The sequence below is a fragment of the Clarias gariepinus genome, chromosome 16 (assembly GCF_024256425.1).
Source record: "Clarias gariepinus isolate MV-2021 ecotype Netherlands chromosome 16, CGAR_prim_01v2, whole genome shotgun sequence".
In the NCBI taxonomy this organism is placed as follows: Eukaryota; Metazoa; Chordata; class Actinopteri; order Siluriformes; family Clariidae; genus Clarias; species Clarias gariepinus.
The window spans coordinates 8172939-8188105 of NC_071115.1; the positions used below are offsets into that span (position 1 = coordinate 8172939).

General features: G+C 42.1%; 1 protein-coding gene across 1 annotated transcript; it reads left to right on the top strand.

Moving 5' to 3' along the window:
• The first annotated feature begins 1511 nt into the window (after positions 1-1511).
• On the top strand, positions 1512-14627 carry LOC128544950 (polyserase-2-like). The gene is made up of 11 exons (XM_053515265.1): positions 1512-1674; positions 2449-2469; positions 5994-6165; positions 6246-6511; positions 6687-6853; positions 6941-7175; positions 7241-7424; positions 7517-7776; positions 7884-7981; positions 8066-8198; positions 14617-14627. The coding sequence occupies exons 1-11, from the start codon at positions 1512-1514 to the stop codon at positions 14625-14627; spliced, it is 1710 nt and encodes a 569-aa protein (XP_053371240.1).
• The last annotated feature ends 540 nt before the right edge of the window (positions 14628-15167 follow it).

A 15167-nucleotide genomic window follows, 5' to 3' on the forward strand; every position in this document is an offset into this window, starting at 1 on the left:
AGAGACTTCTTTTTGTGTTTTGTCAGAATTGGACTGCATATTCCAGAATGCACCTCGGTCAGGGAGCGCTCACCTGAACCGAGGTAGCTCATTAGTGATGTACAGTTGTGTGTTTAGGTGATCTAGGTCTTGCATCTGTTCTGTTTTGTTTGATAAGATGTTGTGTTTAACCAGTTGTTCTGCGTCATGCCGGTTACCTTGGCTCCTGTTTTGTTAAGTTTTTGTTTGGTAAAAGTACTGTTACAGTATGTTTAACCAATGTTTCTGCGTCATTGTTTTTGTAAGGTTTCTCTTTTGTTAGCCTGTTTTGTTAGTCTGTTGTATTTCTATTGCTTTGGTTTTCATAGTTTCTTTGTTTGTGCTTTCGTAGTTCCACGGTTTTGAGTTTGTTCGTTTATGTTCCATTCTCCTTATTAAAGCACTTCAACTAATTTACCTATGTGATTATGCCTTGCCTACAGCCCACACACAACACATGTGACAGAATGCAAGTCCTAAACAGTGGCAATGCGGTGGGGTCTCCCCTGGAAATTTCTTTTTGGGGGGTGGGGGGTTGCTGTCACTGTGACGCCGTGGCAAGCGGACATTTTGGGCAGTCGGCTTGCCATCCGGTGTAATGACATGGCTCCCCGCACCGACCAAGATGAGCCCCAGTTGGTGTGTCATCGGAGGGTGGAGAGCGAGAAGAATCAACGGCGGCAGTTAGAGCTCAAGCAGCTAGCAGGTGAGCTCATCGAGCAGATCAGCAGTTGCTGGGCTACAAATGATCGTAACCCTGCTGGAGGTGGGTGTACTCCTCCAGAATCAGCTCGTCCAGCTCAACAGAGAGACAGGTCACACAAAGTCCAGCATCCAGGCTCCAGTTAGCCTCAGTGGAGGCCCAGCCTCTCCAAAAAGGCTCAGTGGAGGCCCAGAAAGAGATCCCCACTGAGGGCCCAGACCAGCCAGGGAACCTTTCTGCCCGGCTTCGAGTTTTCATGCTTCCGCCTCTGCCCAGCTTCGACAACTAAGTGCTCGTTCCCAACCCAGCTTCGACAACCCAGTGCTCGTTTTGCCGCTTATTTTGCAGCCTCACTGTCGGGAGGACCGACATAGGACCTTGGGATGGGTGCCCTGGACCTCTGGTGGCCTTACAGTATGTTTAACCAATGTTTCTGCGTCATTGTTTTTGTAAGGTTTCTCTTTTGTTAGCCTGTTTTGTTAGTCTGTTGTATTTCTATTGCTTTGGTTTTCATAGTTTCTTTGTTTGTGCTTTCGTAGTTCCACGGTTTTGAGTTTGTTCGTTTATGTTCCATTCTCCTTATTAAAGCACTTCAACTAATTTACCTATGTGATTATGCCTTGCCTACAGCCCACACACAACACATGTGACAGAATGCAAGTCCTAAACAGTGGCAATGCGGTGGGGTCTCCCCTGGAAATTTCTTTTTGGGGGGTGGGGGGTTGCTGTCACTGTGACGCCGTGGCAAGCGGACATTTTGGGCAGTCGGCTTGCCATCCGGTGTAATGACATGGCTCCCCGCACCGACCAAGATGAGCCCCAGTTGGTGTGTCATCGGAGGGTGGAGAGCGAGAAGAATCAACGGCGGCAGTTAGAGCTCAAGCAGCTAGCAGGTGAGCTCATCGAGCAGATCAGCAGTTGCTGGGCTACAAATGATCGTAACCCTGCTGGAGGTGGGTGTACTCCTCCAGAATCAGCTCGTCCAGCTCAACAGAGAGACAGGTCACACAAAGTCCAGCATCCAGGCTCCAGTTAGCCTCAGTGGAGGCCCAGCCTCTCCAAAAAGGCTCAGTGGAGGCCCAGAAAGAGATCCCCACTGAGGGCCCAGACCAGCCAGGGAACCTTTCTGCCCGGCTTCGAGTTTTCATGCTTCCGCCTCTGCCCAGCTTCGACAACTAAGTGCTCGTTCCCAACCCAGCTTCGACAACCCAGTGCTCGTTTTGCCGCTTATTTTGCAGCCTCACTGTCGGGAGGACCGACATAGGACCTTGGGATGGGTGCCCTGGACCTCTGGTGGCCTTACAGTATGTTTAACCAATGTTTCTGCGTCATTGTTTTTGTAAGGTTTCTCTTTTGTTAACCTGTTTTGTTAGGCTGCTGTATTACTACTGCTTTGGTTTTCATAGTCTCTGCGTTTGTGCTTTCGTAGTTCCACGGTTTTGAGTTTGTCTATGTTCCATTCTCCTTATTAAAGCACTTCAACTAATTCACTTCTGTGATTATGCCTCACCTACAGCCCACATACAACCCCTCTTTTAGTCATTTTTTTAGTCAAGAGTCTTGTAATTCATGGCAAAGCCAGACGCACATAATATTCAAACAATGAAAGAAACCAAACAAAGTTTTAAAGTCTTAAGGATATCAGCAAGACATAAGTGAAGCAAATGAACAAACATTAATTGTCCAGTTAAGAATTAATGTGTTAATCATTTTTCCTAATGTTCCAGGGTGCCAGGCACAGCTCAATGGTAAGTTTTTTCCTTACATCTTCTTCTTTGTCTTTTGGCTGTTCCCTTTCAGGGGTCGCCACAGCGAATCATTTGCCTCCATCTAACCCTATCCTCTGCATCCTCTTCTCTCACACCAACTAACTTCATGTCCTCTCTCACTGCATCCATAAATCTCCTCTTTGCTCTTCCTTTAGACCTCCTGCCTGGCAGTTCCAACCTCAGCATCCTTCTACCCATATATTCGCAATCTCTCCTCTGTACATGTCCAAACCACCTCAATCTGGCCTCTTTGACTTTATCTCCAAAACATCTAACGTGGGTTGTCCCTCTGATGAACTCATTCATGATACTATCTATCCTTGTCAATTCCAAAGAGAACCTCAACATCTTCAGCTCTGCTACCTCCAACTCTGCCTCCTGTCTTTTTTTTAGCGCCACTGTCTCTAAGCCGTAGAGCATCACTGGTCTCACCACTGTCCTGTACACCTTTCCTTTCATTCCCGCTGACACTTTTCTCCACCCATTCCAACCTTCCTTCACCTCCTTTGAACACTCTCCGTTGCTCTGGACCGTTGACCCCAAGTACTTAAAATCTTGCACCTTCTTTACCTTTGATCCCTGTAGCCTCACCGATCCTCTTGGGTCCCTCTCATTTACACACATGTATTCTGTCCTGCTGCGGCTAATCTTCATTCCTCTGCTTTCCATACCTTCACCTCTCCAAATTTTCCCCCACCTGTTCCCTCCTCTCGCTACAAAGCACAATGTCATCTGCAAACATCATAGTCCATGGAGACTCCTGTCTTACCTCATCTGTCATCCTGTCCATCACCAGAGCAAACAAAAAGGGGCTTAGAGCCGATCCTTGATGCAGACCCACCTCCACCTTGAACTCTTCTGTCGCACCTACAGCACATCTCACCACTGTCTTACAGCTCTCATACATGTTCTGCACCACTCTAAAATACTTCTCTGCCACTCCAGACCTTCTCATACAATACCACAGCTCCTCTCTTGGCACCCTGTCATATGCTTTCTCTAAATCTACTACAAAGACACAATGCAACTCCCTGTTACCTTCTCTGTATTTCTCCGCCAGCATCCTCAAAGCAAATACTGCATCTGATGTAATCTTACTACATTTACATTTATATTTAGGCATTTGGCAGACGCTCTCATCAAGAGCGACTTACAAAAGGTGCTTTAAAGTTTACATCCTTAGATACATACTTACACTGGGTTAACTAGGTTAATAACTAAGTTATTCTAGGCAACTAGGTTAATAACTAAGTTATTCTAGGCATAAAACCATATTGCTGCTCACAAATGCTCACCTCTACCCTTAACCTAGCTTCCACTACTCTTTCCCACAGCTTCATTGTCTGGCTCATTAGCTTTATACCTCTATAATTGCCACAGCTTTGCACATCTCCCTTGTTCTTAAAAACTGGCATCAATACACTTCTTCTCCATTCCTCTGGAATTCTCTCACTCTCCAAGATCTTGTTAAACAAACTAGTCAGAAACTCTACTGCCACTCTCCTATGCACTTCCATACCTCCACAGGTATGTCATCAGGACCAACAGCCTTTCCACTCTTCATCCTCTTCAACGCCATTCTCACCTCACTTCTACTAATATTTGCTACTTCCTGTTCCACAACAGTCACCTCTTCTACTCTTTGTTCTCTTTCATTTTCCTCATTCATCAACTTCTTAAAGTACTCCTTCCATCTTCCCATCACCCTCCTGGCATCTGTCAGTACATTTCCATCTCTATCTTTAATCACTCTAACCTGCTGCACATCCTTCCCATCTCTATCTCTCTGCCTTGCCAACCTGTACAGATTCACCTCTCCCTCCTTATTGTCAAGCCTAGCATACAAGTCCTCATATGCTCTTTTTTTGGCCTTTGCCACCTCTACCTTCACCTTAGTCTGCATCTTCTGTACTTCTGTCTACTCTCTTCAGTCCTCTTAGTGTCCCACTTCTTCTTAGCTAGCCTCTTTCCCTGTATACACTCCTGGACTTTCTTATTCCACCACCAAGTCTCCTTGTCCACTTTCCCCTTACCTGATGATACACCAAGTACCCTCCTACCTGTCTCCCTGATCACATTGGCTGTAGTTGTCCAGTCAACTAAAAGGGCTATGGGTGGTCCTCCTGACCACCCATAGCCCATAGCAACCATCTCAACTCCTCCTCAAATACTACACAACATTCTTCCTTTCTCAGCTTCCACCACTTTATCCTCCGCTCTGCCTTTGACCTCTTCACCTTCCTCACCACCGGGGTTATTTTACACACCACCATTCTGTGTTGTCTGGCTACACTCTCCCCTACGAACACTTTGCAGTCACTTATGTCTTTCAGATTACAAAGTCGACACAAGATGTAGTCGACCTGAGTGCTTCTGCCTCCACTCTTATGTCACCCTATGTTTCTGTCTCTTCTGGAAGAAAGTATTTACTACTGCCATTTCCATCCTCTTTGCAAAGTCCACCACCATCTGTCCTTCTACATTCCTGTCCTAAAGCCCAAACCTGCCTATCACATTTTCATCACCTCTGTTCCCTTCCCCAACATGTCCATTGAAGTCTGCACCAATCCCCACTCTCTCACCTCTGGGGTTGCTCTGCATCACTTCATCTAACTCACTCCAGAATTTCTCCTTCTCTTTTAACTCACATCCTACCTGTGGGGCATAACCACTAACAACATTGAAAATTATCCCTTCAATTTCCAGCTTCAAACTCATCACCCTATCCTATACTCTCTTCACCTCTAGAACATTCCTTACAAACTCCTCTTTTAGAATAACTTCTACTCCATTTCTTTTCCCATCCACATCATGGTAAAACAATTTGAACCCTGATCCTAAGCTTCTGGCTTTGCTACCTTTCCGCCTGGTCTCCTGGACACACAGTATATCCACCTTCCTTCTGTGCATCATATCAACCAACTCTCTTCCCTTCCCTGTCATGGTCCCAACATTAAAAGTCCCTACTATCACTCCTAAACTCTTGCCTTTCCTCTTCTCTTTCTGCTTTCAACACGCCTTCCTCCTCTCCTTCTTGACCAACAGTAGCCCAATTTCCACCGGCACCCTGTAGGTCAACAACACCAGTGGCGGTCGTTGTTAACCCGGGCCACGACCGATCCGGTATGGGATTTATATTCGTGATTCGCATCATTGATTTGGCAAATGTTTTATGTCAGGTGCCCTTCCTGACACAACCCTCTGCATTTATCCAGACTTGGGACTGGCACAAGAAGACACTGGATTGCATTTTTTTTTTTTTGCAGTTATCACTTGAATTAGTTCGGCACTGAAGTCTTTGTTACTAGTGGATATTCCTGTGCTGATTTATTGCTGGTTGTCATAATTTTCCCGATATAGGGACACAAGCAAAATATAGTGGCAAAAAATTAAATAGCTTGACATCTTTTTCAGGGCCATTTCAATCAGGTCAAAGCTTAAAGGATTTACTTAGACAAAGTCAGGACATGGTCATTGATGTAACTGGAATGTTGTTTTTCTATCTTTATCAGTCTGTGGCATAGCTAACCTCAATGACAGAATAGTAGGTGGACTGGATGCTGTTTCTGGGTCTTGGCCTTGGCAAGTCAGTCTGCAAGCATGTGGACACCATTTCTGTGGTGGATCCCTCATCAATGATAGATGGGTCCTCACTGCAGCACACTGCTTTGGAAGGTGTGACATAGAATTAAAAAAATATGCAATAATATAATAATTCTACAGTGATGACAGGAATGATTATCTAATTTTTCCAGTAACATCTGTCCAGTGACTGTAAAACTGGGCCTGTATACTCTAGAAGGAAACAATGCTTACCGTGAATCAAGATGGCTCAAAAGAGTCATCATACATCCAGACTACAGAAAAGGAAAGCATGACAACGACATTGCTCTGCTGCAGCTGTATTCTAATGTATCATTCAACGATTATATCACTCCTGTCTGCCTGGCTGAAACAGGGAGCACTTTTTACAATGGCACCTTGACCTGGGCTACTGGCTGGGGAGACATTTGGAATGGAGGTAAGAATTTTAATTGTTGAAAACCTTTAAGGTCAAAAAGTATACTTAAAAAATAAAGGTAAATGTTGAGCTTGCTAAGAAGATTTTTATTAAAATTTTAAACTCGTAAAACTACCAGAGAGTCTTGGTTGAGCAATTGAGAATAAAGGTAAATGTTTTACTTGTGTTTCCTCAGTAAATCTACCATCTCCTGGGATACTACAAGAAGTTCCTGTCCAAATTATTGGAAACAAGCAGTGTTACTGTTTATATGTAAAAGCTACATTTCCAATTTATTTTGAAAATATAAGCAACAATATGTTGTGTGCTGGGTTATTGGAAGGGGGCAGCGACGCATGTCGGGTATTGTCCTCTTTGTCAGTTTTTATCCTGTAAAGTTACTCTTTTATCAGAAAGTTTTTTTTAATTAGAATTACTTGCACTGCACAGGGTGACTCTGGAGGTCCACTGGTCATCAAACATGACTCTCGGTGGATTCAAGCTGGCATTGTGAGCTTTGGTTTTGGCTGTGCACTCCCATATGTTCCTGGTGTGTATACAAGAGTTTCTCAGTATCAGAACTGGATCAATCAAGAAATCACCACAAACCAGACAGGCTTCATCAAATATACATCCTGTGGCATTGATGAGGATCTGCAGGAGACCTGCCTTGGTTTGCCTCCTGGTAAGCTTATTTGAATTTTTATAATTAAGTTAATAGAAACAAAAAGCACTGATTTTTAAATAAAGTATTTTTTCCAGCTATAGTGTGTGGAAGTGCCCAGTTAAATAATATTTTAAAGACAGGAAGCTCCTTAGCATCAGCAGGTACATGGCCATGGATGGCCAGCCTGCAGCTTAATGGGATTCATATTTGTAGTGGAACACTGATAGCCCAGCAGTTTGTCATGAGCTCAGCTGATTGCTTCTCTAGGTAAATAAACAAGCATCCAAAATAGCAGAGTGGCTGTAAAACACTAAAACTTTAGTCAAATAATACAACCCAATTTTTACTTTTCTGTCCAGCTCAAGCAATCCTTCTGAATGGACTGTGAAACTGGGTCGACTCAATCAGAACGGCTCCAACCCCAACGAGGTCTCTGTCAATGTGATAAATATTTCATTTAGCACAGATGCCAGTAATAACATAGCAGTGCTGAAGATGTCTACCACTCCTACTCTTTCTGACTTCATCCAGCCCATATGTGTAGACTTCGGGTATACAAACTTCAGCATTGGTACTCAGTGCTGGGCAGCTGGCTGGGGATCAGGGGGAGGAGGTACAGGTTTATTGGAGTATAAAAAATAGTCTCTTTCCTAAACTAAACAAATTAATGTGAACACTTTATAGTCTCCGATTCTTTGCAGCTCACCTGTTATCTGTTTGCTATAGCTCAACAAACACTTCAGCAGTTCAACACCACTATAGTGGACTGTGGAAATGCATCTACATCAAACAGTATCTGCATTAAGCCTATAACATTAGAACAGGTCTCTGAAGATTTTTTTGCACAATTTTCCATTTTTCCAAGGCATAATGGAAAACTGACTAATATTTGTTTTTCTCTCCATTAGACTGAAAGGCAAGGCCCTCTAATGTGTAAGACTGAGAAGGCATGGGTCCAGGCTGCAGTTATAACCACCAGTTCAAATTTCTCTGCTTTCTCCATGAATATACAGACATTAACTATGATATCCAGTCTCACAGGTTTCTTGAACTCTACAGTGTGTTCCTTCCCTCCAAGATTCAGCAGGACATCTTCAGGCGGAGAAGCTTTGTTCTCCCTTTCCTCAGTCCTTCTAATGTTCCTTCTTGCCCTCATCCAAACCTTTTGATTAGAATAAAAAAAAAAAAAACAATATAAGTAATCAGGGCAATTAAATTATATCTGAGTAAAAGTAGTTCAATGTGCTTAAGTTTTTGCAACGTAAAGTAGAAACAAGTGTTTTTAGGAAGTTACCACTCAGGCTTAGCTTATTTCATTTAATTTTTGCATGTTCTTATAATATACATTTACAATCAAAACAAACTGTTCGAAACAAACTTTTAAATGGTAGTGTATGTGCTGCAACTTTCCTTATGGTTAATAAAGATTTATCTTGTGTCTTATCTTATTTACCAGCATACCAGAATGTTTCCAATAACAACAGCACATAAATGCTATTGCAAAAAAATCTTGGTGAGTTGTGTCAATATCTCGAGTTCTCGCCTTCGCCAATTAATCACTTATTGCTGCAGCTCTCATACATGGTCACCTTATTAATGTAATTCACTTCTAACTGGTCATTCACGAAAAAACTCTTACATAAACTCCAACTTATTTAGAACACTGCTGCCATATCATAACCTAAATACCTTTAATGTATTACATCACCCCCAGCCTTCAACAACTTCACTGGCTCCCCATTGTCACGAACGGGGTGTATTGGCGGATGTTGATCGCCGTGGGTGGAGAGAGCAGGCATAAAGGCAGAGGGGTAGTTAAAAAAAAAAAAAAAAAAAGTCTTTTAATAAGGGTTGTCACAGAAATAATAAAGACACAAAACAAACAAAGGAACAAACTCAAACAATACTTAATAAAATGGGGTTAAACATGGGCTCTCTGTTGGTGTCCATTTGTCTGTGTCCTGCCAGGCACTAATGTCTGTTACACTACGTTTAAGATTGGTAGCGAAACACAGGCAGAAGGACGACTAACACATGTCCTGTGACAAAACACAGGCAGACGGATGCCTAACACACGTGACAGAACACAAACTACATGGGGAGCTGAAACAGGACACAACAAGACGAGATACCCGACGAGACGGGAGACAAGAAAAGACAGGAGAGACACGGAGAGACGAAACTAAGGCTAAAGACATGGCAATCAGCTAGGCATGGCTTTTAGCTAAACATGGTTAAGCAGCACTTAACCATGGCAGTCAGCTACACATTCACCTAGCTAAGCATGTCTTTAGCCCAACATGCACTAAGCTACACTTACCTAATAGCTCAACACACACTAGGGAATTGGGGCACAGAAACACAGACGAGGGATACCCAGTGGCTAGGCTAGGCGACACACAAAGGCTAGGCTCACTGGAAAACTAGGGAGGCAGGAAACACAGAAAAGCTAGAGACACAAAAGGGTTACGGCTAGAAGCATGATAGATAGCTCAACATAGATTTAAGCTAAACACACTCCTAGCCAAACACACACCTATCTACTTACCTGCTCTAGCTAAACAACCACAATACTCACAACCACACATGCAACCTCGCATCACCTGACTGAGTCAGCCAACAAAAACTACAAATGAAAAACAGCGACCTCTAGTGGTGGTCCCTTACACCCATCAAACACAATAATAGTAATAATAATATATTCTTTTGTGGAGCCTGTACTTGTAGTATGCTAATTAGGCCCAAACTCCCTTCCATGGCACTGAAATCACGTGACCTGAGACTTTATTATAATCTTTAAAACAAGCATCATGGACATCAGACACAGAGCCAACTTGCAAAAAAAAGACAGACTTTTTACGGAATCGTGTTTGCTTTGATACCTTATCATGTGACCATTGTATTTGCATACTCATTAAATATTTATTAGTCTGCCAAATTAGTCTTTTTTTTTAGAAACATGCATGGTCTATGTCTTTTACAGATTTTTTTGTCTTTTACAGAAAGAAATAGTGCAAAATTTTTTGTATCATGAAGTACAGAAATTGAAGTTAAGTAAAAATAAATAATCAGATAGATGGAAGTACAATTAAGACATTTATTGAAAACACCAAAACGGTCTAAACCAAACCAGGGGTAGAAATAGGCAGGGGCAAACATTCAATGGTAGGTCCAAGTCTGTACATTACCTTAAAAATGCATCTAAGTATTTTGTATGGAGTAGGTTACACAATGACCCAATTTTCCACCTTTCCTGGCAGATTGCAGGTTTTTTGTGGCAAGCCACAGTCGGGGTCATGCACACTTGCTCCACAGAAAGCATAAACGGAGGCAAAATGGCGCATCACATAGCTCAGTCATTGAGTTGCCCATGCTGGTTCCGGCGTTTACCTGCCAAATCATGAGTACTGTAGGGTTTTTAATGTAATAATGACAATGAAGGACTGCCGGCATTCTCCACCATTATATGTAGGGTTTACATGATAAAGACAATGAATGACGGTCCATTAAGATGTAATGTTTAGCTCTGGGTCAGAGTTGTATCGAATCTTCAATTCGGGTTAATTTAATTAACTGAAACTAAATTTATAATGTACAGTTTATCGACTACCTGTCCACCGTTTAGCACAATTTAGTGCATCTTACCAGTTCTGCTTCACATGGCCAAGGAAGATAACACAAAATCTAGTATTTAGCAATTATGAGCAAGGTAACAAGATCTGGGCAAATGTTAAGACTTTAAAATACATGACCAAGACAACAGTTCTTTATAAAGAAACGAGAATTTATTTGACTAATCTACGATACATGAAACTACACTACTTGAATGCACGCACACACACACACACACATAAAAACAGACACACATCCAAACAGTTTGGAAGGTGAAAATTAAATGAAGTTATTCTAGTACTGTTTACTAGATCAACAAAAGTCACAAGAGCAGAGTCTTGGGGTTAATCTTACGGTTCAGTTATGAAACGAGCACCAACTTCAGCAAGGTATGCAGCTTTGTTTGTTTACTTGCATCATGTTTTTGTTCTTATCCGTTGGTTCGCCTTCAGCGAAGGGAATCAGCGGTTGACGCGAGCAGCGGCGGCGCAGCGCCTGCAAGGGCCGAAGCCAAAGCTGATTGGAAGATGTTGTAGGTTTCACTTGTGATGTTAACCTCCCGACTTTTGAACTCTTACTCCTTAAGGTTTTTGTCCCTTCGGGTTCAGTCTGTTCCACGGGTGATTGGTCCAATCGGATGTGGTTGCGGGGCTTAGCCACGCCTCACGTGGTTCCTCCTCTTGTGCATACATTAGCACTGTGTTTTGGCTGTCACGTGGGGCCCATCCGGTTGGAGTTTTTAATACCTTTTATGAAGTAATTTTGCAGGAGCTCGGTTCATGCTACCAATTTCCCATGTTCACCAACATTCATACAATCATACATTGGAATAAAGCCAGCTTTAGATTGACATCAAACATTACATATTTTACTCACTCACTCCTTCCTTTATCCAATAAGAGGGGTTTGTAAATGCTGATTACACCTTTAAAGTTAATAATCAAACATATACACAGGAATGAAAGATACTGAGTAAATATATGTAAATACATTTTGCCTTACTGGCACACTTTAAAGATGTTTAAAATAGTGTCCATGCCGTATGCCTTTGTTCATTGAATGGCATGTCTTCCGGAGGTCAAGAAAGTGTCTAGGTGTTCTTGGTCGTTCTCCCCCCAGCTCAGGTGAAGCTGTAAAACTGTTTGCTTTGTTTCCCGGATCGCCAATTTACACCCTTGGTTTTGGGGTGTACTTTAAAGCATCTGGTCTTGTGAAGTTTCTCGCAGCTTAGTTTCACAGACACCCCGTTCTGATCGCGGACCAGATAAGATTATTGGGATGGTGTCATTGTATGTGGGGAGACGGTCTCTGGAATGTGATCCGTTGATTGCTCTCTCTGTGGGAGCCCCGTTATTCGCTACAGTACTCACTATTTCTGGGTTTATCTTCCTGACCAAGTGTGTGTTGTCAGAATGTAAGTTTATTTGTGTAGACTCTTGCTCTCATTACGAGAGAGTTCTGAAAATAATTTGCGTGGTTATCCTGCCTCTTTGCGCTACTTCCACGTTTGGGTTACCATCCACGCTACACGGGCTAAACTGCTAAGTCTTCTGTTGTTGTCTCCGGTTTGCCCCGTGACAGACTGTGGGTTTGTATTCTCTATGGAGGCTCCTACGCTGGTCTGCAAATAAATTGTTAGACTGTGCTGATAGCTCTTATTGTCAGTGTACTTGTTCCAATGCCTGTTTACTTCTTTTGAACCACTGATCCACAGCCAGGGAATGTGACAACCTTGGCTTGTGATGTAGTGATGTTGCGTGCATATTTGGGTCACCAATACCTTCTTAAAGACGCTGAAATCTTTGATGTCCTCTCGAGAGTCCTGTGGGTTGTAGGCATGCGATGAGATTGATTTTTAAGTCGACCCTAGACGAAATGGAAAAATTGAATAATAAGGAAATTAATTTCCATTAAGATTGTTTGGTATTCCAACTTTTACCTGTTTTAACATAGTTGGGGTTCAATAGTAGATATAGATAAAATTCTTGAATTAATGCTGCATACCCCATCAGCATAATAAATAGCAGCTTGATCAGTCAATCCGTTGTTTCTGGTTACTGATGCCAAACCTTTTTCATTTTTTGTTTTCCATGTACAGTAATGGTCTCATTGTGTACCGGTGTGCCTTATGTTGGGGCCAATCCCAAAAGACAACATTTTTCTTTTTTTTTTTTTGACATTTTTATTTAGTATTGGCAGGTTAAATGTACAATGCGCTTTCCATACAATCACTTATCAGCAAGTCTTTAAGGTATCGTGACATGAATTTCACTTTAAAATACAGAAACAACTCAAACAATAATACTGTAAAAGGATAAGTAAATAAACACTGGCAAAAAAAAGGGATTATATATATATATATATATATATATATATATATATATACACACACACACACACACACATATATACTATATATATATATATATATATATATATATATATATATATATACAGTGTTACTCATGCAGTATTCTGGTTTTACCGTCACGCCTCACGGTGGCGGCATTTGGGTTTGTGCGTTTGCTGGCTTCTACCGCTGAGTGGCGCTATATAACTATAGACTGACGCCTCGGGCATCAGTTCATTCTCTCAAGAATTAATGAGCCGCGCGCCGTAAGAGCTGCACATAGTAGCGGATAAAATCAAGTGAAACGTTGTAGTTAAACAAATTCATAATCACAGTATTAAAATTACAGATCAAATGTAGAATTTAAATTTAATTAAATCTTATTAGGATTGAATTTAAGCAAAGTAAACGTTAACACAGTGAGCCTTTAGATTTTATCCTGTGTAATTATAAAAGCTACGCATGTATGTTTTTCGTTATTTTATATTTTGTGTTCTTTAAATTTGTAGTAGATTTATTAACTGTAAAAAAAACGAAAATTAATTACCATAAAAATTAAAACATTGTCAGGCCGTGCTACTGCGTCAGCAGATGTCGATGTGTTTTTGCGTTATTATAAGAATTAAATGCAGTAGGCTGTTATGATCATCATAATGTTCTTTAATAAATAATAAAAACATTTTAACAAATTACATTTTCACATCCCAGCACCCCCGTTGCGCTGTATCACCGCCGGCAAAAACCTTATAAAATACAAGTGAAACATTAAACGAATTTATCATCACAGTACTAAAATTACAGTACAAATTTAGAACTTAAATATAGGGGTTTCTTAGTTCCATCAAATTTAAGCAAAGTAAATGTTGAGCCTTTATATTTTATCATGTGTAACACTCGCGTAGCCAGAAAACTCTGGCTGTGTGTATCAGAAAACGTGGGTGAGTCACAGGTGTTGTCAGATTAATGGGCAAAAACTATATAATAAACCTATATAAGCTACATAGGTTTATGTGAACTTGAGTGCGTCAGAAAATAAACCCAAACTCTGTGTATACTCGCCTCACAGACGTGAAAAATATATACTCACAGAAAGCAAAATGTCTGCTTTTATATAAACTAATGGGAAAAAAAACAGCTTATGTAATTCGTATGAAACGTGGATTAGTACAGCGCATCCACTCACAGCCGAAACGAAAAGACATCAACTTATCAATGAGTTATTAAAATGGCCAATCAGTTTCCTTGCTGTTTTCCCTGACGCATTCATAATCATTAGTCTAGTTCTGCCGGTGCGGTGTTTCTTATCCCCACCCACATTACAACTGTGAAGTTAGAGGCTCACCCGCGAGAGGTTGTGCGCGCGTGGTCTACTACACAGCTAAAACACATTTGTATATTATGACTGAGGTTCGGCGGCTCACATCGGCGTGCGTTTCGCACAGGGCAGCAAAGACAGCGCTTATTTGACACGTATAAATGTGTGTTTGTGTGATGCAGAGTCGACGTGAATGGGATCCATATGCAACTTTATTGAAAGCAAACACGTAAGCAAACAAATCAGGGTCAAACCGGGGCAATAAGAACAGTGTAGACAAACCAGAATCAGAATCAAAGTCCAGGCAAGAGGTTCGTGGCAGGCGGCGGTCCAATAGAGCAAATCCAATAAACAGAAGCGTGGGTCAAAAGGCAGGCGGCAGGCAGACAGAGTACAAAAACAATCCAGTTGGCAACAAGAGACGAAAGCAGGGATAAACGCTCAGAAATGTCAGCAGCAGCAAAACAAGACTTTGCGAGGTGGTGAGAGTGAGCATGCAATTTAAAGTCTGTGGGTAATTGTTGACACCTGGGCTGGTGATCAGCCCCAGGCACAGGGTTGTGGGTAATGGAGTCCTAAAGAGACTAGTACTCCAGCGATGGCTCCCTCTGGTGGTGATCGGAGGGAGTCGCAGAGAGTGGATTCGTGACAGAGCCCCCCCCCCTGCGAGCGGCTCCTGACGAGGAGGCAAACGACGCCGAGGCCTCCCACGAGGTCTCGGGGCAGGCCGGTT